Below are 25,983 nucleotides of genomic sequence, written 5' to 3' on the forward strand. Positions count from 1 at the left end.
AGGAGTACAATCAGGGACAAGGCTCTGCATCATACAGGTACTCTGTGTCCCCGGCAGGCACAGACACACTCCGGGCTGGCTGGGTGTTGTAGTGCGCCGGGGACCGTAACGATTGAGTTGGTGTTCCTGCAGTTTACTGGGGGACTTTGTGTTGTGGGAACGCAGCGCCGACCCCCACTGGATCGGGCGGCGCTGCTGTGACTTGTAGTGCGCCGGGGACACGCCGACCGCGCTTTTACGGCGGCGGCGTTTATAAATCCAGTCCCCGGCTTTTTGCGGCCTAGCTCCGCTTCGTTCCCGCCCCCACCCTGTCAATCAGGGTAGGGGAGAGACGCTGTTTCGCAGCAGCGACGAGGGCTGGAGCCTGATTTACATGCTCCAGCCCTCTCACTAGGCACAGAGGGAAGCAGGCTTCCCGCTCTTAGCCAGGAACGCCCAGGGCCCGCCCCCCTCCTCTCCTAGGACGCCGGCAGCCATTACATGCAGTCTGGCTGGAGGAAGGACGCAAGGCTCTGGGAGACCTGGACTAGGGGGCTTTTGGCGACCACACACCCGCTCTTAAGCGGGCGGTAAGCGGCATTTCAGCTGGCCCCTCTAGTGCCTCAGTGTGTATTGGTGTACTGTGTCACCAGATATATATATTTATTTATTTTTTGCACTGTGAGGTCGCTTCCTGGCTGGATACCCCAGATCGCTCTGAGGAGGCAGCAACATGTCATCCACAAAACGCAAGGCTGCCAAGGCTAGGGCTGTGTACACTGCGTGTGCTGCATGTGGGGCTGCTCTACCAGCAGGTTCCAAAGACCCCCATTGTGTGCAATGCTCAGATCCGGTGCTGCTTCGCCAGCCGGAGTCCGGAGGGGTAGTGACCCAGGCTGAGACGCTTGTAAGTCCTGCCCCGGTGTCAGGGACAGACTTTGCAGTTTTTGCTGATGGAATGTCTGTGACTATGGCAAAAATCCTTGAAACTTTGCAATCCATGACTGGGGCTCAGTCTATGGACACGGCGAGGTCTCTGTCCTCTAATCCCCCTCAGTTGGAATTAATCCAGACTGCAAGGGGGTCCCCGGCTTCCCAGGCTGAGTATTATGACTCAGATGATAGCCCCAGACACCCTAAGCGAGCTCGCTGGGAAAGACCCTCAACGTCATCACACTGCTCAGGGTCTCAGCGCAATCAGTCGCCCTGTGATGCGTCTGAAGAGAGTGATCAGGAGTCTTATCCTGGAACCCCTCTCAATCTGGATACCCCGGATGGGGACGCCATGGTAAACGAGCTTATCTCAGCCATCAATAGACTGTTGGATATTTCTCCCCCAGATCCTTCTGCAGAGGAGGCAGCTGCAGAGCAGGAGAAGTTTCGTTTCCTCTATCCCAAGCGTAAATTGAGTGCTTTCTTGGATCACTCTGACTTCAGAGAGTCAATCCAGAAACACGACGCTCATCCAGAAAGGCGTTTCTCTAAACGTTCTAAGGATACACGTTTTCCTTTCCCCCCTTATGTGGTCAAGCGCTGGACCCAGTGTCCAAAAGTAGACCCCCCGATTTCCAAACTTGCAGCTAGATCCATAGTTGCAGTGGAGGATGGCGCTTCACTTAAGGATGCCAATGACAGACAGATGGACCTTTGGTTAAAATCTGTCTATGAAGCTATCGGCGCGTCGTTTGCTCCAGCATTCGCAGCCGTATGGGCACTCCAAGCTATTTCAGCTGGTTTGGCAAAAGTGGATGCTATCATACATCCAGCGGTGCCGCAAGTGGCGTCCCTTACCTCGCAGATGTCTGCGTTTGCGTCTTACGCTATCAATGCGGTCCTAGAATCTACCAGCCGCACCTCAATGGCGTCCGCCAATTCGGTAGTTTTGCGCAGAGCCTTGTGGTTAAAGGACTGGAAAGCAGATGCTGGTTCCAAAAAATGTTTAACCAGCTTGCCTTTATCTAGAGATAGACTGTTTGGCGAGCCATTGGCTGACATCATTAAACAGTCCAAGGGTAAAGACTCTTCCTTACCCCAGCCCAGATCAAGCAAACCTCAGCAGAAAAAATGGCAGCAGAGGTTTCAGTCCTTTCGAGGTTCGGGCAAGACACAATTCTCCTCGTCCAAAGGGACTCAGAGGACGCAAAGAGTCTCAGATTCCTGGCGGGCTCACGCACGCCCCAAGAAAGCAAATGGAGGAACCGCTTCCAAAGCGGCTACCTCATGACTTCCAGCCCCCCCCCTCCGCATCTCCGGTCGGGGGCAGGCTCTCCCGCTTTTCCGACATTTGGATGTCACAGGTCAAAGACCGGTGGGTGACAAACATTTTGTCTCGCGGGTACAGAATCGAGTTCAGTTCTCGTCCTCCAGCTCGGTTCTTCAGAACCTCCCCACATTCAGACCGAGCAGATGCCCTGCTGCAGGCGGTGGACTCCCTAAGAGCGGAAGGAGTAGTGGTTCCTGTACCGCCTCAGGAACAAGGGCGAGGGTTTTACTCCAATCTCTTTGTGGTTCCAAAAAAGGACGGCTCGTTCCGTCCTGTTCTGGATCTAAAGCTGCTCAACAAACATGTGCACGCCAGACGGTTCCGGATGGAAACCCTCCGCTCTGTCGTTGCCTCAATGTCTCAAGGAGACTTCCTTGCCTCAATAGACATCAAAGATGCTTATCTCCACGTGCCAATTGCTACAGAACATCAACGTTTTCTACGTTTTGTGATAGGAAACGACCATCTTCAGTTCGTAGCTCTGCCATTCGGTCTGGCGACAGCCCCCCGGGTCTTCACCAAGGTCATGGCGGCGGTGGTAGCAGTCTTGCACTCTCAGGGACACTCGGTGATCCCTTACCTAGACGATCTACTTGTCAAGGCACCCTCTCAAGAGGCATGCCAACTCAGTCTACATGCTACGCTGGAGACTCTACAGACGTTCGGATGGATCATCAACTTTCCAAAGTCGAATCTGTCACCGTCACAGTCGCTAACGTATCTTGGCATGGAGTTTCATACTCGAGCAGCGAGAGTGAAGCTTCCGCTGAACAAGCAGCGGTCCCTACAGACAGGGGTGCAATCCCTCCTTCAAGGCCAGTCGCACCCCTTACGGCGCCTCATGCACTTCCTCGGGAAGATGGTGGCAGCCATGGAAGCAGTTCCCTTTGCGCAGTTTCATCTGCGCCCACTTCAATGGGACATTCTCCGCCAATGGGACGGGAAGTCAACGTCCCTGGACAGGAAAGTCTCTCTTTCCCAGACGGCCAAGGACTCTCTACAATGGTGGCTCCTTCCCACCTCATTGTCTCAGGGAAGATCCTTCCTGCCCCCATCCTGGGCAGTGGTCACGACAGATGCGAGTCTGTCAGGGTGGGGAGCAGTGTTTCTCCACCACAGGGCCCAGGGGACGTGGACTCCGCAGGAGTCCACCCTTCAGATCAATGTTCTGGAAATCAGGGCAGTGTATCTTGCCCTACTGGCCTTCCAACAGTGGCTGGAAGGAAAGCAGATCCGAATCCAGTCGGACAACTCCACAGCGGTGGCATACATCAACCACCAAGGAGGGACGCGCAGTCGGCAAGCATTCCAAGAAGTCCGGCGCATTCTAATGTGGGTGGAGGACACAGCATCCACCATATCCGCGGTTCACATCCCAGGCGTAGAAAATTGGGAAGCAGACTTCCTCAGTCGCCAGGGCATGGACGCAGGGGAGTGGTCCCTTCACCCGGACGTGTTTCAGGAAATCTGTCGCCGATGGGGAGTGCCGGACGTCGACCTAATGGCGTCCCGGCACAACAACAAGGTCCCGGCATTCATGGCGAGGTCGCGCGATCAAAGAGCTCTGGCGGCAGACGCATTAGTTCAAGATTGGTCGCAGTTCCGGCTCCCATACGTCTTCCCACCTCTGGCACTCTTGCCCAGAGTGTTACGCAAGATCAGATCCGATTGCAGCCGCGTCATACTCGTCGCCCCAGACTGGCCGAGGAGATCGTGGTATCCGGATCTGTGGCATCTCACGGTCGGTCGACCGTGGTCACTGCCAGACCGACCAGACTTACTGTCCCAAGGGCCGTTTTTCCATCAGAATTCTGCGGCCCTGAACCTGACTGTGTGGCCATTGAGTCCTGGATCCTAGCGTCTGCAGGATTATCCCAAGGAGTTGTAGCCACAATGAGACAGGCTAGAAAGTCGACTTCTGCTAAGATCTACCACAGAACGTGGAGGATTTTCTTATCCTGGTGTTCCGCTCAGGGAGTGTCTCCCTGGCCATTTGCATTGCCCACTTTTCTTTCTTTCCTGCAATCGGGGTTAGAAAAGGGCTTGTCGCTCAGCTCCCTTAAAGGGCAAGTATCGGCACTATCCGTGTTTTTTCAGAAGCGTCTAGCACGTCTTCCTAAGGTGCGCACGTTCCTGCAGGGGGTCTGTCATATTGTGCCCCCGTACAAGCGGCCGTTAGATCCATGGGATCTGAACAGGGTTCTAGTTGCTCTCCAGAAGCCGCCTTTCGAGCCTCTGAAGGAAGTTTCCTTTTCTCGCCTGTCACAGAAAGTGGCGTTTCTTGTTGCGATCACATCGCTTCGGCGAGTGTCGGAGCTGGCAGCTCTGTCATCCAAGGCTCCCTTCCTGGTGTTCCACCAGGACAAGGTAGTGCTGCGCCCCATTCCGGAGTTTCTCCCTAAGGTTGTCTCCTCGTTTCATCTTAATCAGGATATATCCTTGCCTTCCTTTTGTCCTCATCCGGTTCACCGGTATGAAAAGGACTTACGTTTGCTGGATCTGGTGAGAGCACTCAGAATCTACATTTCCCGCACGGCGCCCATGCGCCGTTCCGATGCACTTTTTGTCCTTGTCGCGGGTCCGCGCAAGGGGTTGCAGGCTTCTAAAGCCACCCTGGCTCGATGGATCAAAGAACCAATTCTAGAGGCCTACCGTTCTGCGGGGCTTCCGGTTCCTTCAGGGCTAAAAGCCCACTCAACCAGAGCCGTGGGTGCGTCCTGGGCATTACGACACCAGGCTTCGGCTCAACAGGTGTGCCAGGCAGCTACCTGGTCGAGTCTGCACACTTTCACCAAACATTATCAGGTGCATACCTATGCTTCGGCGGATGCCAGCTTAGGTAGAAGAGTCCTGCAGGCGGCAGTGACATTCCCGTAGGGGAGGGCTGTTTTGCAGCTCTAACATGAGGTATCTCTTTACCCACCCAGGGACAGCTTTTGGACGTCCCAATCGTCTGGGTCTCCCAATAGAGCGCTGAAGAAGAAGGGAATTTTGTTACTTACCGTAAATTCCTTTTCTTCTAGCTCTTATTGGGAGACCCAGCACCCGCCCTGTTGTCCTTCGGGATTTTTTTGTTGTTTGCGGGTACACATGTTGTTCATGTTGAACGGTTTCTCAGTTCTCCGACGTTATTCGGAGTTAATTTGTTTAAACCAGTTATTGGCTTCCTCCTTCTTGCTTTGGCACTAAAACTGGAGAGCCCGTGATACCACGGGGGGGTATAGCCAGAAGGGGAGGGGCCTTGCACTTTTTAGTGTAGTGCTTTGTGTGGCCTCCGGAGGGCAGTAGCTATACCCCAATCGTCTGGGTCTCCCAATAAGAGCTAGAAGAAAAGGAATTTACGGTAAGTAACAAAATTCCCTTCTTTCTTCTTTAACTTCACCCTGTGGATGTGCTGGACTGTATATTATATTATTGGCGGAGCGTCGCGCCCCACTCTTAGTCACATACACACTTGTAGCATTATATTCTTTGCTGATTCTGGTTTTATATCTCCGCTTTCCGTTCTTGTTTGCACATGTACACCGGTGCCCGCTGTGGGCTGATGTCCTGAGTCACTGAGGTGTGGCGGATGTTGGCATTCGCCCACTGTATGAATAACATTCCTGTTTTTTTTCCTCGGTACCTATTAACTCAAGTAATGAAAAATGTTTAATCGAGATTGAGTGCTGTAAACTGTTCGGGGATTAGACATCGTGGACAACACTCAACCAGATTTTCTCGTTTTAATTGTATGTGCTGAGAAAAGTAGAAGCTGCCCCTGGTCCTAATCTGCCCCGACAAGCCAAGATAGCCGGTTTGCTATTTACATAGTCCATAGTGAAAACCCCTGCGAATGACCTGTATTCACAACAGAGCGCAGGACAAAAAGGATGCAAACTTCAAAATAATGCCAGGACATGGCTCCTGCTGTTCAGCTTAGAACAAAGGACTAAGATGAGATTAATTAGGGATTCAGATCGCCTGTCCTGATCTTGTCAGAGCTCCCGTGAATATAATCGGCCTATGAATGGTGGTTTAGATTCTTATAGAACATTCCCAATTGCAAAGACCAGAAGTGTCGAGCTAGAAATGCTATGATCACCAAGCACAAGGAGTCTGAAGAGTGCAAGACTATCCACAGTCAATGTTATAGAAAAGCTGTTTTGGTTTTTGTTTTGTTTTTTTTCTAATATAATGGTACGTAAAGGAAAGGGTAAAATTTAAAGAAAGAACTTTATGAAAGTTGACTCAAAAAGTTCCGAATAAACTAAAACGCCATACAGAACACTTCAGAAGACATTGAGAGTGATCGCTTTACCATATGCCACATACTGAGCAAAACAGGCATGGCCTAAGCACAAAAAAAGGCGGCTCAATATTGCTACCAACCACTATCCTTTTAGTAAAATGTTCTATGAACAGATGAAAGCACAAAGTAGATCTCTCAGGAAAAGCACACTAGTGATAAGTTTATAGATGATTAAATGAAGGCTGTGAAGAAAAGTGCCCCCCTGCCTACAGTGAAGCATGATGGAAGATCTATAATGCTGTGGAGCTGCTTTGATGCCTCTGGAACTGGAGGTGTTTAATGTGTTTACAGGAACAATGAGATAGGAAGATTATCTGATCATCGTACAGTGAAATGTGCCCCCAGAAAAGTGTAAAAAAAAACAAAAAAAAAAAAAAAAACCTGAAGTTTTTCTGGCCAAAGCCACGTTCATTTTAGTTGTGATTTTTGTGGCAACTTTTTTTTTTTTTTTTCTTTCTTTCTTCATTACTTTTCATTATGGGTATGTCCCTTCTGATCCCTGAAGCTATTTAAAAGACGTCACAAAAGAATGAACATGTGCACAGCAGTGTCATTTTGACATAGCTGTTCATGATTTTTATTTTATTTTTTGGGTGATTTTTTTTCATTCAGATTCCAGGTGCAATCTGCAAAAGCAGACGTGTGCCCAAACCCTTAAAGGGAATCTGTCACCATGGTTTTGCCACCTAGTCTGAGAGCAGCATAACGTAGAGGCAGAGACCCTGATTCCAGTGATGTGTCACTTACCGGGCTGCTTAGTGTAGTTGTGATAATCTCCTGCTGACTAAACAGTGATTTTATCATTAGAGGACTACTTAGTCCAGCATATCATGCGTTCTTTATAGCTGCTAGATCTGCAGCAGAGAAATCAATGATTTCTTTGTCGCTCCATTGGGAGACCCAGACAATTGGGTGTATAGCTATTGCCTCTGGAGGCCACACAAAGTATTACACTTAAAAGTGTAAGGCCCCTCCCCTTCTGGCTATACACCCCCAGTGGGATCACTGGCTCACCAGTTTTGTGCTTTGTGCGAAGGAGGCAACACATCCACGCATAGCTCCACTTTTTAGTCAGCAGCAGCTGCTGACTATGTCGGATGGAAGAAAAGAGGACACATATAGTGTCCCCAGCATGCTCCCTTCTCACCCCACTGTATGTCGGAGGTGTTTGTAAGGTTGAGATACCCATTGCGGGTACGGCGGCAGGAGCCCACATGCTGATTCCTTCCCCATCCCTTTTTACAGGGCTCTGGGTGAAGTGGGATTTACCGGTCTCCAGGCACTGAGACCGTGCTCCATCTACAGCCCCTGGAGAAGATGCTGGATGGAGCGGAGTACATCAGGGACATGGCCCTGCTTCCTCAAGGTACTCTGTGTCCCCGTGCATTTGGCGCTCACACCGCAGCATGCTGGGTGTTGTAGTGCGCCGGGGGACATCAGCGCTGCGGCGCCTGTGCCATGGCCTCATTCAGCTTTGCTGAAGCAGGCTCACTTATGGGAATTGGTCGCGCCGGCCGCTGGGACTGCGGCGCGGCTGGCACTTGTAGTGCGCCGGGGACTTCAGCGCGGCCTGCGCTTTTACGGCGGCCGCGCTGATAACTAGAGTCCCCGGCTTTTGCGGCCTGCTTCCGTTCGTTCCCGCCCCCAGACCTGCCAGTCAGGAGAGGGGCGGGACGCTGGCCACTTCCAGGAATCGGTCGCGCCGGCCGCTGGCAGCGGCGCGGCTGGCACTTGTGGTGCGCCGGGGACTTCAGCGCGGCCCGCGCTTTTACGGCGGCCGCGCTGATAACTCGAGTCCCCGGCTTTTGCGGCCTGCTTCCGTTCGTTCCCGCCCCCAGACCTGCCAGTCAGGAGAGGGGCGGGACGCTGGCCACTTCTATGAATCGGTCGCGCCGGCCGCTGGAACTGCGGCGCGGCTGGCACTTGTGGTGCGCCGGGGACTTCAGCGCGGCCCGCGCTTTTACGGCGGCCGCGCTGTTAACTCGAGTCCCCGGCTTCTGGGCCTAGTCTCCCTTCGTTACCGCCCACAGCCCTGACAGTCAGGGTAGGGGCGTGACGCTGCATAGAGCAGAGCTGAGAGCTGGAGTATGTTTTGCATACTCCACCCCTCTCACTGTGTGCACTGTGAATCCGGATTCCCGCACTTTCTCAGGCACGCCCACGGCTTCCTTCTCTACAAGGACACCGGCAGCCATTAGTGTCAGTTTCTGTACGATACAGAGACAAGTGTGGAAGACCCTGGCATTCTGATAGTCACACAATCGCTGTAACAGGCGTTAAGCAGCACCTGTGGTGCTGACCCCACTAGTGCAGAAGTGCACTTATAGATATGCTTGTACTATATACATTGCACTGTTTGGTCGCACGTTGTATATACCCTCCTGGATTGTGCGGAGGAGTTATCAGCATATTCTCTGTGTAAAACAAAGGTGCAGAACCACATGTTTTTCTATACAGCTGGTACAGCATGTACGGCTATACGGCCGGCAGGTACATAGACTCCCATTGTATGCACTAATGGCCAGGGGATGAGGACGGTGTCTGCAGTATTTACTGACAGTTTTTCTGAGACTATGGCTATGATACTAGAAGCCTAGCAGTCCGGACATGTCTCTCACAATATGGGCACTGTTGAATCATTGATCCATGGCCCCCCTCAGTGTGAATAACTAACAGCTCCGGGAATGTCACACGCATCCCAGAGTCACGGCTCTGCACGGACGTCAGTCCCAGACAGCCTAAGTGGGCTCGCTATGAGCGGCCTCGGTTTCATCAGGGTCCTAACAGAAGGACTCGCTGTGTAATGAGGCGTAAGTAGCGGCTCAGGATTCTGATCCTGAGACCGCTCTCAATCTGGATACACCTGATTGTGACGCCATAGTAAATAATCTTATAGCGTCCATCTATAGAATGTGGGTTATTTCTCACAGCTCCTCCAGTGGAGGAGTCAGCTTCACGTATTTTTCTGGACCACTCTGCCTTCAGAGAGGCAGTCCAGGAACACCACGCTTATCCAGATATGCGCTTCTCCAAACGGCTTAGGATACACGTTATCCCTGTCCCCTGACTTGGTCAAGGACTGGACCCAATGTCCCGAGCGGCATCCTCCAATCTCCAGGCTTGTAGCTAGATCCATAGTTGCAGTGGGAGATGGAACTGCAAACTCAAAGATGCCACTGACAGACAGATGGATCTCTGGTCGAAAGCCATCTATGAGGCTGTCGGCGCACCGTTGGCTCCGGCATTCTCTCCCTTGGGGCACTCCAAGCTATTTCAGCTTGTCTTACACAGATTGACACGGTTACACGTACATCTGTGCCGCAGGTGGCATCCTTAACCTCTCAAATGTCTGCATTTGTTTCTTACGCGATTCAGGTTGTCCTGGACTCTGCGAACCGTGCGGCGGTAGCCTCCGCTACTCCGTGTTTTTAAGCAGAGCTTGGTCTGCTCGTTAAGTGAATGGAAGGCAGATTCTGCTTCCAAAAAAGGTTGCCTAACCAGTTGCCTTTTTTCTGCTGACCGACTGTTTGGTGAGCGTTGGATGTAACCATCAAACAGTCCAGGGGTAAGGATTCATCCTTTCCTCAGCCCGGACACAACAAACCCCAACAGAGCAAGAGGCAGTCGGGGTTTTCGGCCTTTTCGAGGCTCGGGCAGGTCCCATTTTTCCTCGTCCAATGTGGACTCAAAAGGATCAGAGGAGCTAAGATTCTTAGCGGGCTCAGTCTCGCCCAAAAAAGCGACAGTCTGAAAACCCGCTTCCAAGGCGGCTTCCTCATGACTTGCGGCCTCGGTCGGTAGCAGGCTCTCCCGCCTTGGCGATATTTAGCTGCCATAGGTCAATGACCATTGAGTGTGAGACATTCTGTCTCACGGGTACAGGATAGAGCTCACTTCTCGTCCTCCAACTCGATTCTTCAGAATTTCTCCACCTCCCGGCCGGGCCGCTGCTCTTCTGCAAACAGGGTGCACTCTATAGGCAGAAAGAGTGATGACCCCCGTTCCTCTTCAGGAACAAGGTCACGGTTTTTACCCCAAATTCTTTGCGGTACCTATAACAACGGGCCGTTCCGTCCCGTTCTGGATCTAAAAATGCTCAGCAAGCTCGTGGACACCAGGCGGTTCCGGATGGAATCCCTCCGCCATGTCATCGCCTCAAGGTCCCAAGGATATTTCCTAGCATCATTAGGCATCAAGGATGCTTATCCACACGTGCCGATTGATCCAGAGCACTAGCGTTTCTACGCTTCGTTATAGGAGACGAACACCCTCTGTTCGTAGCTCTACCTTCCGGCTAGCGACAGTCCAACTGGTCTTCGCCAAGGTCAGGGCAGCAGTAGTCACAGTCCTGCACTCTCAGGGTCACTCTGTGGTCCCGTATTTAGACGATCTACTTGTCAAGGCACTCTCTTAGGAAACATGCCAACACTGCCCGAACGTTGCGCTGGAGACTCTCTAGAGTTTTGGGTGGATCATCAACTTTTTAAAGTCAGATCCGACCCCGACCCTATCGATAACATATCTAGGCATAGAGTTTCTTACTCTCTCAGCGATAGTGAAGCTGCCGCTAGACAAACAGCATTCACTACGGGCTGCAAGCTCTTCTTTAAGAACCAGTCGCACACATTGAGACGCCTCATGCACTTCCTACGTAAGATGGTAGCAATGGAGGCAGTTCCTTTCGCGCAGTTTTACTGCGTCCACTACAATGGGACATTCTCCGCCAATGGGACGAGGAGTCGACGTCCCTCAACAGAGTCGTCGTTCTTTCTCAGGCGGCCAAGGAATCTCTACGGTGGTGGCTTCTTCTCACCTCTTGGTCAAAAAGAAGGTCCTTCCTATCCCCGTCCTGGGCGATAGTTGCGACAGACGCGAGTCTATCAGGGTGGGGAGCAGTTTTTCTCCACTACAGCGCTCAGGGTACGTGGACTCAGCAAGAGTCCACTCTTCAGATCAATGTTCTTGAACACAGAGCAGTGTATCTTGCCCTACAATCCTTCCAACAGCGGCTGGAAAGCAAGCATATCCGACTTCAGTCGGACAGCTCCACAGCGGTGGCATACATCAACCACCAAGGAAGAACGCGCAACCGGCAAGCCTTCCAGGAAGTCCGGCAGGTTCTGATGTGGGTGGAAGACACGGCATCCACCATATCCACAATTCACATCCCAAGTGTGGAAACTAGGAAGCTGACTTCCTAAGTCGCTGAGGTGTGGCCGAAAGAGTATGGTCTCCTCACCCGGACGGGTTTCAGGAGATCTGGCGCCGCTGACAGAGGCCGGACGTCGATCTAATGGCGTCACGGCACAACAACAATGTGCCAGCTTCATGGCACGGTTTCACAATCATCGAGCTCTGGCGGCAAACGCCTTAGTTCAGCATTGGTCGCAGTTCCAGCTACCTTAGGTGCCACCTCTGGCATTGTTGCCCAGAGTACTGCGCTAGATCAAGACCGACTGCGGCCGCGCCATCCTCGTCGCTACAAATTGGCCGAGGATGTTGTGGTACTCGGTTCTGTGGTGCCTCACGGTAGGCTAACCGGGGGCACTACCAGACCAATCAGACTGGCTGTCTCAAGGGCCATTCTTCCATTTGAATTCTACGGCCCTCAACCGGATGGTGTGGCATTGAGTCCTGGAACCTAGTGTCGTCAGGATTACCTCAGGACGTGGTTGCCACCATGAGACAGGCTAGCATACCAACGTCCGCCAAGATTGACCACAGGACGTGGAAGATGTTCTTATCTCGGTGCTTGGCGCAGGGTGTTTCTCCCTGGCCGGTTGCATCGTCTATGTTTCCTTCCTTCCTGCAATCTAGGTAGGAAAATGGGTTGTCGCTCAGTTCCCTTTAGGGACAAGTCTCAGCGCTATCTGTATTTTTTCAGAAACGACGACTTCCTCAGGTACGCACGTTCCTACGGGGAGTTTGTCTTCTCAGCACTCCGTACAAGCGGCCGTTAGAGCCCTGAGATCTGAACAAGGTTCTAATTGCTCTCCAGATGCCGCCTTTCGAGCCTTTGAAGGATGTCTCCCTTCCCGTTTTTCACGGGAAGTGGCCTTCTAGTAACGGTCTCGTCTCTTAGGAGAGTTTCCGAGCTAGCAACGCTCTCATACAAACTCCCTTCCTGGTCCTTCACCAGGACAGGGTAGTTCTGCGTCCGGTTCCGGAATTTCTCCCTAAGGTGGTATCCCATTTTCATATCAATCAGGATATCACCTCACCTTCTTTGTGTCCTCGTCCAGTCCATCAATTTCAGAAAGATTTGCATCTGTTGGTTCTGGTGAGAGCACTCAGGTTCTACTTCCCGCATGGCGCTCCTGCGCCACCCGGATGCACTCTTTGTCCTTGTCGCTGGTCGGCGTAAACAGTCGCAAGCTTCCAGATCCACCCTTGCTCGGGGGCTCGAGGAACCAATTCTTGAAACCTACAGTTCTACTGGGCTTCTGGTTCTCTCAAGGCCGAAGGCCCATTCTACCAGAGCCGTGGGTGCATCCTGGGCATTACGGCACCAGGCTACGGCTCAGCAGGTGTGTCAGGCACCCACCTGGTCGAGTCTACTTACTTTTACCAAGCATTATCAGATGCATACCTACGCTTCGGCAGACGCCAGCCTAGGTAGATAAGTCATTCAGGCGGCGGTTGGCCACCTGTAGGAGAGGGCCGTTTGACGGCCCTATCATGAGGTATTCTTTTACCCACCCAGGGATTGCTTTTGGACATCCCAATTGTCTGGGTCTCCCAATGGAGCGACAAAGAAGAAGGGAATTTTGTTTACTTACCGTAAATTCCTTTTCTTCTAGCTCCAATTGGGAGACCCAGCACCCGCCCTGTTTTCTCGGGGTTTTTCTGTTTTTTCGGGTACACATGTTGTTCATGTGGTATGGTTCAGTTCTCCGATGTTTCCTCGGATTGAATTGGTCTTTAAACCAGTTATTGGCTTTCCTCCTTCTTGCTTTGGCACTAAAACTGGTGAGCCAGTGATCCCACTGGGGGTGTATAGCCAGAAGGGGAGGGGCCTTACACTTTTAAGTGTAATACTTTGTGTGGCCTCCAGAGGCAATAGCTATACACCCAATTGTCTGGGTCTCCCAATTGGAGCTAGAAGAAAAGGAATTTACGGTAAGTAAACAAAATTCCCTTCTTTATCAAAATAACAGCAAACAGCTCAGTAAGTGACACATCGCTGGAATCGGGGTCTGTGTCTCTACATTAGGCTGCTTTCTGATGGGGGAGCAAAAACCTGGTGACAGATTCCCTTTAAAGTGGTCAGCATTGAGTCCTAATCTCATCCAATAGGAAATGCCTGAGAGCTGATATCTGCTATTAGGAAAGGGAAAGCTGCAAACATTCAAGGACTTGAAAGAAACGATCGGGCAGGTGCAAGAAGCTCACAGATGGCAATAAAAAATGTTTACAAGCTGTCATTGTTGCCAAAGGTTGTGCAACCAACGTTAGGATAGCCTGCTCTTTAATCCTGTCCATGTGATGCACCGTACTTTTTAAACTTATTTCTGAAATGACGGCATGTGTGGTGCCGGTCAGCCTTTATGTTGAATGTATTGACATGTCATTTTAACGTACGCTAATGATACATCGCTGGTTCATTTCCTATTACTTCTAAATGTGTGTTTTGTCTCTGTTTTTTTTTTTTTTTTAAATAAATGATCAAGAGTGGCAATAATACTGATACATCTGTAAGTCTTGTCTTTACATTGTAGCTCTGCTTTTCGGTGGAAAAGTGAAGGAGAATCCGGCTCACCCGAAACACATCGGCAGCATAGACCCAGCAAGCAATGTGGTTGACGTTGTGAGAGGTACGTTCCTACCTAGAGCGAAATAGTGGTCTTGTCCATACACCCTTGCATTTATATATTTAACAGGCTTGTATTAAGTATTCAGACAGGAGCTGTGCATTCTGATGGATTTTTGGGCTACAAATGGCCCATATAATGTTCTTGCGCAGGGGCCCTTTTCTGTCTGTGTCCGCCAGTGAGTTGGATACATGGACCCCTGTCTCTATTGCAATTTTTCCATCACGGTGCATAAGGGTTGCACTTGTCATTTATCTGGAAAGTGAATAGGATAATCTTTAGTTATGTTATACAGCCAGCGTTTACCTGCAGCCCACCTTACTTTGGGGTTAAGCAAGTGGAGACAAACTTTCTTGGTCACCAATCAGTGCCTTATGCCCCTAAGGCTGTTTTCACACCTCCGGTTTTAGCAGAGCCGGCCAATCTGGCTCTAAAACCTATGCAACAGATGCGGCGACAATACCGCATCCTTTGCATAAGTTTTTGACTTGCGGCCCGTCCGTTTTTTGCCGCTTGCGGCATGCTACTGAGCATGCGCAGTGGAAAAAAAACGCATGCGGCGGCCGGATGCAGTGTTTGCCGGCATGCATTGCAAATCGCATGATGCGGCGCGATGCGTTTTTTTTTTTTTTTTGCTGGACCAAAAAACGTGCCAGGCAACGTTCCATCCAGCCGCCGCATCGGCTAAATCTGCCGCATGCGTCAAAAACCGGACCGAACGCAAGCCCATGTGGCACAATCCGGCACTAATGAAAGTCTATGCAAAAAAACGCAACCGGCGGCAAAAAAAAACAAACTGTTGCGGTTTTTCTGCAAAGTGCAGGATTGTGACACACAGGAAAAACCAGATGTGTGAAAGCAGCCCAAGGTGGGCAGGGACTGTGAGAGTGCGAGTGTGTATGTATGAATATGATAGATATAGATATATATATCTATAACACTGTGTACAGAATTACTAGGCAAGTTGTATTTTTGAGGATTTTTTTTTTTTATTAATGATCAACAACTTTGTTATCAATCAACCCAAGAGACTCATAAATATCAAAGCTTAATATTTTTGGAAGTTGTAGTGTTTTTGTTTTTTTTGTTTTTTTTTTTAGATTTGGCTATCTTAGGAGGATATCTGTTTGCGCAGGTAACTATTACTGTGCAGAGAATTATTAGGCAACGTAATAAAAACCAAATATATTCCCATCTCACTTGTTTATTTTCACCAGGTAAACCAATATAACTGCACAAAATTTAGAAATAAACATTTCTGACATGCAAAAACAAAACCCCAAAAAATTAGGGACCAATATAGCCACCTTTCTTTATGATGACACTCAGCAGCCGACCACCCATAGATTCTGTCATTGCTTGATCTGTTAACGATCAACATTGCGCGCAGCAGCCACCACAGCCTCCAGACACTGTTCCGAGAGGTGTACTGTTTTCCCTCCCTGTAGATCTCACATTTTATGAGGGACCACAGGTTCTCTATGGGGTTCAGATCAGGTGAACAAGGGGTGCCATGTCATTATTTTTTCATCTTTTAGACCTTTACTGGCCAGCCACGCTGTGGAGTAGTTGGATGCATGTGATGGAGCATTGTCCTACATGAAAATCATGGGTTTTTGTTTTTTTTAACGTTACCGACTTCTTCCTGCACCACTGCTTGAAGAATTTGTCTTCCAGAAACTGGCAGTAGGTCTGGGAGTTGAGCTTCACTCCATCCTCAAACCGAAAAGGTCCCACAAGTTGATCTTTGATACCAGCCCACACCAGTACCCCACCTCCACCTTGCTGGTGTCTGAGGTGGAGTGGAGCTCTCTGCCCTTTACTGATCCAGCCTCTGGCCCATCCATCTGGCCCATCAAGAGTCACTCTCATTTCATCAGTCCATAAAACCTTTGAAAAATCAGTCTTCAGATATTTCTTGGCCCAGTCTTGACGTTTTATCTTATGTTTCTTGTTCAGAGGTGGTGGTTTTTCAGCCTTCCTTACCTTGGCCATGTCCCTGAGTATGGCACACCTTGTGCTTTTTGATACTCCAGTAACGTTGCAGCTCTGAAATATGGCCAAACTGGTGGCAAATGGCATCTTGGCAGCTTCACGCTTGATTTTCCTCAATTCATGGGCAGTTATTTTGCGCCTTTTTTGCCCAACACGCTTCTTGCAACCCTGTTCGCTATTTGCCATGAAACGCTTCATTGTTCGGTGATCACGCTTCAAAAGTTTGGCAATTTCAAGACTGCTGCATCCCTCTGCAAGACATCTCACAATATTGGACTTTTCAGAGCCCGTCAAATCTCTCTTCTGACCCATTTTGCAAAAGGAAAGGAAGTTGCCTAATAATTAAGCACACCTTATATAGGGTGTTGATGTCATTACACCGCACCCCTCCTCATTACAGAGATGCACATCACCTGAGTTACTTAATTGGTAGTTGGCTCTCAACCTATACAGCTTGGAGTAGGACAACATGTATAAAAAGTATCGTGATCAAAATACTCATTTGCCTAATAATTCTGCACACAGTGTGTGCATGTACATACGTACGTATGAATGTATGATGTGTGTATGTGTGTATATGTGTGTGTGTGTGTGTATGTATGTGTGTGTGCGTATGTATGTATGTGTGTGTGTGTATATATATATGTATGTGTATGTGTGTGTGTATATATATATATATATATATATATAATATATATAATATTGCAGCATATAGATAGTAATACCTATATGAAATCCACTGTGATCTGCTGCAGGCACACACACACAATATGCTAGTTGGAAATAAAAACACTGTTGGATTTATTTACTTATATATTTTGTGCAATTGTAACTTTATAATTGCATGCCTCATGCATTCATGTCCTGTTGGCTTTTATCGCATGACAGCACTTGGTGTTCCCCATGCATTTTCCTTCGTGCTAGAAGTAACTTTTGAATATTCGGTCCCCCCTTCACTCGTGTGTAATGCTGTGACTTTCTTTACCACTAGCGAGGTCACCTTGGGTTACTGTGCTGGAGAGGGTCCAGACTATGGGGAAAAGTGACTGAGATTTTCCAGCAGGAGCCGGTGCCAAACATAGAGATGAATTCCAGCCCCTGTATAATACAGCTCCTGCAGTTACTGTTTATGCGGGAGCTGTGACATGTTCTTTATCCAGGAATTAAGGGTTTCTAATCATTTTAAGGGATTTTATGCAGGTAATTGAATCCATCATTATGGTAATAAAAGTGAAGGTCTAAAGTGAAGTCAGCAAGTCACCATCTATCCGGATATGTCTGTCCCGCCACCTAAATGGAGTTTGGGGTTGTGCAGAGCCCCAACTGAATAGAGAAGTGGGCAGACGTGCGTACCACCATTGTCTGACATGGCAGTACAACATTCTGTATTTTTTTTTTTTTTTTCTGGCTGAATTCAGAGCCCCATTCTTGGTCACACCCCCCCTTCCCCGATCATCAACTCATTCCTTCTCTTCAGAAAAGGGAATACCATTTTCTAATAAAAAATAAAAATATCAAATGGAAGAAAGAATGAAATTAAAAGTAAACGTTACCATTCATTGCAAACATCAGCCCTGATACATCTTCCTGGACTTGGCTGGTATTGTAATAGGACTGACATATGATGGTGTCACGTGTCCACCGGAGTCGAGACTTCTGCTTCAATCACCAGACGCCACCGTGTCACCACTGTGGGCGGCGCTGGGAACGGGGGAGCAGTCAGTGGCTTTACTGGGCGCAGGCTCCGCTCATCTATTAGGCTGGGTTTCACAGGACCTGCAGTATCACTGGTTGACTGTGGTGGTGTGTGCCTTCCGGCTGAGTAGCTACCTTTCAGCTGGTGCCAATGGGAAGGCACCACACCCCTCTTATGCTTTCTCCCTTCTGCTGGCAGGTGCCAGATATAGTCCTGTAAATCCCTGCTAGTCTCTGGTTCCTTGCAGTTTGTTTTTATTCCCATATATTGACCTTAGCTTGACTACCTGACCACTCTTCTGCCTGCCATTTCTGTACTTTGCTGCTACTTCCGGTTTTGACCCTTAGCTTGATATCTGACCACTCTCCCGCCTGACGATTTTTGTCCCTGTTCTACCTTCTGGACCCTACCTGGTTACTGCTCCTCTCAGGACCACAATCTTCTGCGGGCAGCGATCTCCTGGGCCCTGTCGTAATTCCAAATCCCTGTATAGGGGTTAAAGGGTTGGGGGGTCCAGGGTCCTGCTTTTGTGGACGGTTGCCTCTATTCACCGATCCTGAGTCCATGGCTCCAGGCAGGCGTCACGGATGGAAGCTAGGCAGACCCCAGTATAGTCACTAGAGCACGCTGTGTCCTGTAGGTGTCATAAAACAGATCCGGCACTGCCAACGGTTTCATTGTTCTACTCTTCTAACAAGACCAATGAAGAACATGGATGTAAGTAGAACAGGAGTTCAGATCAGGGACTGGCGAGCTCTAGCTCCATATTCCAGTAATATTATGGTGTCTGATAATCACATTATGACGTAAAGCCTAGATATAGATCCCAATCTAATAACTAATTTACTATTTTGTTTCTAGATGGATATGAGAATGCAAAAACCCTGTGTGACTTGTATTACATGAACTCTCCTGAACTGGAGCTTGCAGAATTTAATGGTGGGTATATTATGTGTGTCGTCTTCCTGATGTAATAACTGCAGTGTTTGGGTTTTCCATCTTTGCTGGTTCTCTACATTTCATGCACAAATGTTATTTTCGCTCTCCTTATGTGATGCCTGCCAAATTGTGCAAATTTTATTTATTTTTTTGTTTAATTTTTCATCAGTCTTCTATGACATACATTGCATTGCAGTCACTTGGTCATGTTTTAAGTTGTTGCTTTTTTTTCCAGCACCCTAAAAGATAATTTTTAGGGTATGTTAACACAGTGTCTACCCCCACCACCACCACCACCACCATTCTCCCAGTGCATTCTTACCACTAAAAAAGTGCAAACTTTTACTGTCCCAGCAAAGTGAAATTAGATTTTTGACATCTCATGCACATGTTGCTTATTTTTTCCTTGCCGATTTGAAGATGGAAATTCTATTTAACATTTTTTTTTTTTTTGCAGCGGTTTTCACCTATTTAATATGAATGCATAACGACACAGCAAAAGACATGCATATTATACAGAGTGTAGTTCCTGTCAACACTCCAGTATTTGCAGCAGATTTTTCTGAACGTGTGCATATATCCTTCGGGCCCTAGAGGAAAGTCATTTTCTCTATTAGCAAAAGTAGAGATTAAATATAAAGAAGATCTCTCAGAAGGACCCATGCAAATTACCACAGATATAGAGAACATGGTCTCTTATTGGAAGTAGCAATCTACTCTCAATAGGTGGCACTATCGTCCCTATAAAGAGCCTTGCCACATGTCTTAGGATATAAAGCTGAACCATAATCTCCTTTTGCATACAGCTGGTTTGGGGTTTCTTGCCCCTCATCAGTGCAAAGTAAGAGCTTGGTTAGCCATATAATACAAATTCACCACTAATTTTAAAGAGTGTTATTGAATTCTTCATTTTCCCTGTGGTGGCGCTACAGGAAATCTGCACACTTTCTTCAGTGGTCCCTCATCGATTACTGTGGTTCTCGGCTGATGGAGCACATGGTGATCTAATAATTGTCAGGTGCTCCTTGTCCTGAATTGTCTACGTCTTCGAGACTAATTTCAGGAATTTGGTGTACTGATATATGAATATGAAATAAAATAATTTCTACATGTTGATGCCTGACTGTCCATTTTCTTTATGTTCCAGCACAGAATCCAGGGCAGCCGATTCAGGTGGTATACGTGCCATCCCATCTCTACCATATGGTGTTTGAGCTTTTCAAGGTGTGTGATCAATTCTCCGCATATTACTGATCAGGAGAGCATTAACTTCTTACTGTCTAGTCTATTTTTTTTTTTTTTTTTTTTTTTGTTTTTGTTTTGGGTTTTTTTTGTGTTGGTGTGGAATGGCTTCATACGTGCATCGTTTTATCTCGTTGGTGGGAGGTACTCCTCATAATTTTCCTGAATCCCCCATACACGCTTGTTCATCCCTTTTCTACGTGTTGAAAACATAAGGCGATGCTGCATTCCTCTGGTTATCTCCCTTGAAAACAAAAGAATCGGCCTGTGAAATTCCAACAGTCTGATCCTTCACTGCCATGACCTCATCTATTGGGGGAGAGTCAGTAGACCACCAACATCATATGACTGGTTACACCAATTTGATGTACATGACGACCTTGGGAATGTTGCTGGTCAGATCGCTGTCTATCATAAAGTGATGACATATGTTAGCAATATAACATTACTTTGAGATGAGAAAACTGCTGTAATACGAATTGCTTCCAGGGTAATAAGATAATGTATGTCCCTGGTATGGACCTTCGTTGGCTAGCACGAGCCGGTGGTGGCAGCTGAGCTTCCTTAGAGATCAGATACAAACCCAGCGGTGGAACACTGTAATAAATATGTTTTTAATGCATTGACCTCTACTTTTTTTACATGTCCCATAAACAGGCTAAAGATGTTATTTTTGGACTCCAAAAATGATCATGTCAGATGCAGCCCTATCAAATCTAATGTCATGTGTTTTACTATTCCCGCTGACTATCTTTCTTATAGAATGAATAGAGAAAAAAAAGATAACCAGCACGATCTGAAATTGGCATGCATCATATAAAAAGTGAAAATTCACAAATTTATTCCAACTGTACTATAATAAAAAAAAAAAAAAAAAAATGAGATTTTTAGCAAATAATTGATCAATTTTTTGAGCCACCCCTGCCAACGTCACGGCAAATCTCAATAGGGGGGTCCTACTCTACATTCTGTATTTCATGTGCCATGCGGCCTCCTAGATAAAGTTAAAAGCAGAACCATAATGGAGCACACATACCTGCAACCAGTATATAGCCGCTTCCATGTTGCAAAAAAGGCACTTGTGGATAGAGACCAGCCCAGGTCCCAGCATGTGGAGAAAGCCCCACACATACCAGGACTATATCAGAACTGATCCTCCCAGTGCCAAACAGCAACCATTGATAAAGGCGGACCAGATCCAAGAATGGTGCTTAATTAGCATTGCCTGTGGAAAGGGGTGAGGTAACTGAGTCTGAACAGCTACCAATATGATGCATGCCAATTTCAGATCGTGCTGGCTCCCCTCTCTCTTATAGAATGAATGTGACTTAGGATGTTGCATCATTTTTCTTCTTCTTAGAATGCAATGCGCGCTACCATGGAATTCCACGCAGACAAAGGCGTCTATCCTCCCGTGAAAGTGAGGGTCGCTCTGGGAAGTGAAGACTTAACAGTCAAGGTAAGGAGCTCTGCATCCGTGCTGCAAAAAGAAACTGCGGAGAAGCATTTCTATTAGTGACTGTGTGGATTTCAAGGTGATTTTTATATCAATATTTATTTGTTTTTTTTTTTATTTTGTGATTGCAATTGCAATGCGTTGCCTACAGTCTGTTGTCATTAAGTGGTCAGGATAGCCCTGTCTATTACAGTATTTCACCCAGTGAAAAATTAGAAACTTCTGTATCCTAATAAAATCAGTGGGATCCATAATACTTGAGGGTTTGGTTTTTTTTTGGGGGGGGGGGGGGGGGTTTAAAAGCCGCTCATCCTTCTGTGGAAAGAACAATACAGAAATATCACTTGTATTTAACCTTTAATTATTGCTATTTGTTTAAGTCATGCAATCGCTCCAAGCAGAGCACATGGTCTTTAAAGGGTTTGTTTGTTACCGTTTGAGGTACAAATACTCCCCCCACCCCAAGTCAATCTTCAGCTAGCAGTAGACAGAACAAGACATACACCATAGAAGGCAAATGGTGCAACATTTTTAAAGGGAACCTGTCAGGTCTCATATGCACTCAAAACCACGAGCAGTTCTGGGTGTATATTGCTAATCCCTGCCTAACTGTCCCTGTATACACTAGTATAGATAAAGAGATCATTAGAAAAAGTATTTCCAAAGATCTTTTATCTTATGCTAATGAGTGAGGGGACTAGTCCCAAGGGTGTTTCTCCCCTTAGATAGTCGGCTCACATAGTATTCCCACAGGGGCGTGCTAGCATGCTAACCTGCTAATGAATATGCAGCGACGCCACACAAACCTCACTGTTCATAGCGGCCGGCGGAGGATGGATGTACCCGCGGCTTCCGATCATGCGCACTAAAGTGAGGCCGGGTGTAAGTTTCCCGGCTTCAGTGAGGTACAGCGCGCATGACCAGAAGTGCTGAGGACTCCGGATCATGCGCAGTGCGCCTCTATCCTCCGCCGGCCGCCATGAACAGTGAGGTATGTGCGGCGTCGCTGCGTATTCCTTAGCATGTTGGTACACCCACCGGGGGCTAGCATACTATGTGGGAGCCCAGCTAAGAGAACAAACACCCTCTGGACTAGTCCCCGCACTCATTACCATAAGATAAAAGGTCTTTTGAAATACTTTTTATCTCTTTATCTATGCGGGTGATTACAGGGACGGTTAAGCTGGGTTTACACACTGCAACATCGCAAAGGACATCGCTGTAACGTCACCGGTTTTGTGACGTAACAGCGACCTCCCTAAGTCTCTGCTAAGTCTCTGGTGAGCTGTCAAACCGGCAAACCTGGCCAACAACTTACCAGCGATCCGGACCTGCAGAGCGACCTAGCTGGTTGTTGGGGACGTTGATAAGCAGCCTTTTGAAAGGGAAGTTGCTAACAAAGTCGCTGAAAAGGATTCACACACTGAAACTTCATGCTGCACAGCGGGAAACAAAGGACCTAGGAATGGTCCTGAACGACTTGTAGTGATCAGCAACTTCACAGCAGGGGCCAGGTCGCTGATAGGTTTCACACACTGCAACATCGCAAACAACATCGCTATTGCGTCACAAAACCGGTGACGTTACAGCGATGTCGTTTGAGATGTTGCAGTGTGTAAACCCAGCTTTAGGCAGGGATTCGCAATATACACCCATGACTACTCGTGGTGCTGGCTGCATATTACACCTGACAGGTTCCCTTTAATGAAACACAATGGCAAATATGATTTTTAGCCCCACAATACATGCATTTAAAAAAAAAAAGTCTGTAGTGATGGACAATCCTTGTAAGCCATGAAGATTCTAATTTAATGACTGCATCTTCAGAACCAAGAGGAATTGATAGAGAATACATTAGAAAATAGCATTTCATTCTACAATGGACACTGCATTAGATCCTCTCCGATGTGTGTTACATTATACAGTAATAAGCCATGGTTTACATTACAGCTCAGTGACCGCGGGGGTGGAGTACCACTCAGGAAGATTGATAGACTATTTAACTACATGTATTCTACTGCACCGCTTCCAAGAATGGAGACCTCTCGTGCCACACCGCTGGTAAGTTCAGGACGTCCCATCAAACATAGTGACGTCAGTCTTAGCATTTACTTACCAAACTGTATACTTGTTAGTTACTTTAGTGGTGTAACTTATTGACATGGTCACATCCTCTTGTCAAATTCATCATATTGGTGCTGGTAGCCGGTACTGGCTTGTAAATGCCAAAAGCCACAATTTCTTTATCGTTCCTTATGGGAGACCCAAACCATGGGTGTATAGCTTCTGCCTCCGGAGGACACACAAAGTACTACACTCAAACGTGTAGCTCCTCCCTCCGGGCTATATACACCCCCTGGATGACAATCTACCCAGTTCAATGCTTTGTGTTTCAGGAGTACACACACACTTGCATTCTCTGATATTTTTTTTTATTTTAATTTTAAAGATTTGGAAGAAAAGCGGGTCCAGTCTGGACTCCCGGCATGTCCCTTCACACCCCACTCTGTCGGGTGCTGTTAAGGTTGGCTTTATAAGGCTGGAGCCTTCACATGCCGCGCTCCTTCACACCCTCTGTCGAGGCTCTGTTTGAAGTGGGAGCCTCCACGGTCCTCTCTGCTTGCAGAAGGCCGGTCTCCATCCGCAGCCCTGTCTGGTCCCTGCTGGAAGGAGCGTTACCCCCATTCAGGGACATGGCCCTGCGTCTCAAGAGCTAAGTATTGAGACGTTTTTTTCAGGGGTCCCGGGTACTTTTATGTGGGGGACAGTATGTGCTTTAGCGTTACTGTTAATTCCGGCCGGTTCTGGGGTTTTCCCCTGAGAACCGCGCCGAAGGTGCCTGCTCGTCGGCCGCGTTTTAAAATCTAGGCCCCGGCTTCTGTTTGGGCCTAGTTTCGTTTTCGGTTCTCTGCATGTTTTGCATACAGCGCCGCCCACCGCCCGACCAGCAGAGGGGAGGGCACTCCTCTCTGGGGAGATGTTCCCTCCCCTGTATTTCTTCCTGTATCTCTCTGCCCTCCGTGTTTTCCCGCTCTTGGGGCTTATACACGACCCCCCTCTTCTCCCAGCGCCATTTTTTCAGCGTTCTTGCACTGTAAGACGCTGGATGCTGCAGCTGCATACTGTTAGAAGGCTGACGCTTCACAGAGGAGCGGTGGAATCCGGAGGGCACACAGAGAGCAAGGGCTGGTAAGCCACAATCTCTGGTTGTGGACTTTTATTACACTCTCAGACTTTCTACAGGAGTGTATTCTGGCTGCAGAGCTTCCACCATCAGCAGCATGTCTGTCACTAGGAGCAAGGCTGCAAACATGTACGCTATATGCACTGCATGTAAGCTCATTCTGCCAGAGCCAAGCACATACCCACATTGTGATGCCTGTGCTAACATGTTTGTGTCTCAGCCTGGAGCCGCCTCAGGGGTTCCTCCGGCTGCTCCGGCCCCGGTGGCTGAACCCCCGGCTTGGGTAGCTTCTTTTTCACAAGCTATTTCCCAGTCTTTTGCCGACTCCATGGGGCAGCTGTCCCGGACACTGCTGTCCATGCATCAGCCCCCCTCTCAGCCCCCCTCTCAGGGTGTCTCTGCGGCTCAGAGCTCTGCAGAGCCCTCAGAGCATGTCCTAGGACCCCGTCCCCCTAAACGGAGACGCAGGGATCCTTCTCCTTCCTCGTCCCACGGCTCTGATTCTCAAGCCAAGGTGCAGGGCGAGGAGGATTCGTTTACTGTGGGCTCAGACGCTGCCTCTATGTACCCCATTGACTTGTCTGAGGGTGATGCGGATGTTAGTGACTTGATTGCGTCCATTAACTCCGTACTGAACCTCAACCCACCAGAGTCAGAGGAACAACCCTCTCTGATAGAGGTACACCAGTTTACCTCTCCTAAGAAACCTAGGAGTATGTTTTTTAACCACTCCAGCTTTCACACCACTGTTAGCAAGCCCAGGGCCTGTCCTGACAAACGTTTTCCGAAGCGTAGTTCAGATGACCGTTTTCCCTTTCCACCGGAGGTGGTTAAGGACTGGGCCCAGTCCCCAAAGGTGGACCCTCCGGTGTCCAGAATCTCAGCCCGCACAGTCGTAGCTGTGGCTGATGGCACTTCTCTTAAGGATCCCACTGACCGCCAGGTTGACCTTCTGGCCAAGTCTGTATATGAGGCGACAGGAGCCTCGTTCTCCCCGTCTTTTGCGGCAGTGTGGGCTCTTAAGGCAGTCTCTGCCTCTCTGGCGGAGATTCATTCCCTCTCTAGGGACTCTATTCCTGAGACGGATGCCTTAACTTCTCAAGCTTCGGCTTTTACATCCTACGCCA

General features: G+C 48.5%; 1 protein-coding gene across 1 annotated transcript in view; it reads left to right on the forward strand.

Annotated features, from left to right (window-relative positions):
- PDK1 (pyruvate dehydrogenase kinase 1) overlaps window positions 1-25,983 on the forward strand; it is a 92,367-nt gene that overhangs the window by 51,992 nt on the left and 14,392 nt on the right. The window contains exons 5-9 of the mRNA XM_075317331.1: window positions 14,252-14,347; window positions 18,897-18,974; window positions 20,122-20,198; window positions 21,577-21,675; window positions 23,623-23,733. Coding sequence (XP_075173446.1) covers window positions 14,252-14,347; window positions 18,897-18,974; window positions 20,122-20,198; window positions 21,577-21,675; window positions 23,623-23,733 — 461 coding nt within the window. The remainder of the gene's footprint in view (window positions 1-14,251; window positions 14,348-18,896; window positions 18,975-20,121; window positions 20,199-21,576; window positions 21,676-23,622; window positions 23,734-25,983) is intronic.

This window comes from Anomaloglossus baeobatrachus, chromosome 7 (genome assembly GCF_048569485.1).
Source record: "Anomaloglossus baeobatrachus isolate aAnoBae1 chromosome 7, aAnoBae1.hap1, whole genome shotgun sequence".
Lineage (NCBI taxonomy): Eukaryota > Metazoa > Chordata > Amphibia > Anura > Aromobatidae > Anomaloglossus > Anomaloglossus baeobatrachus.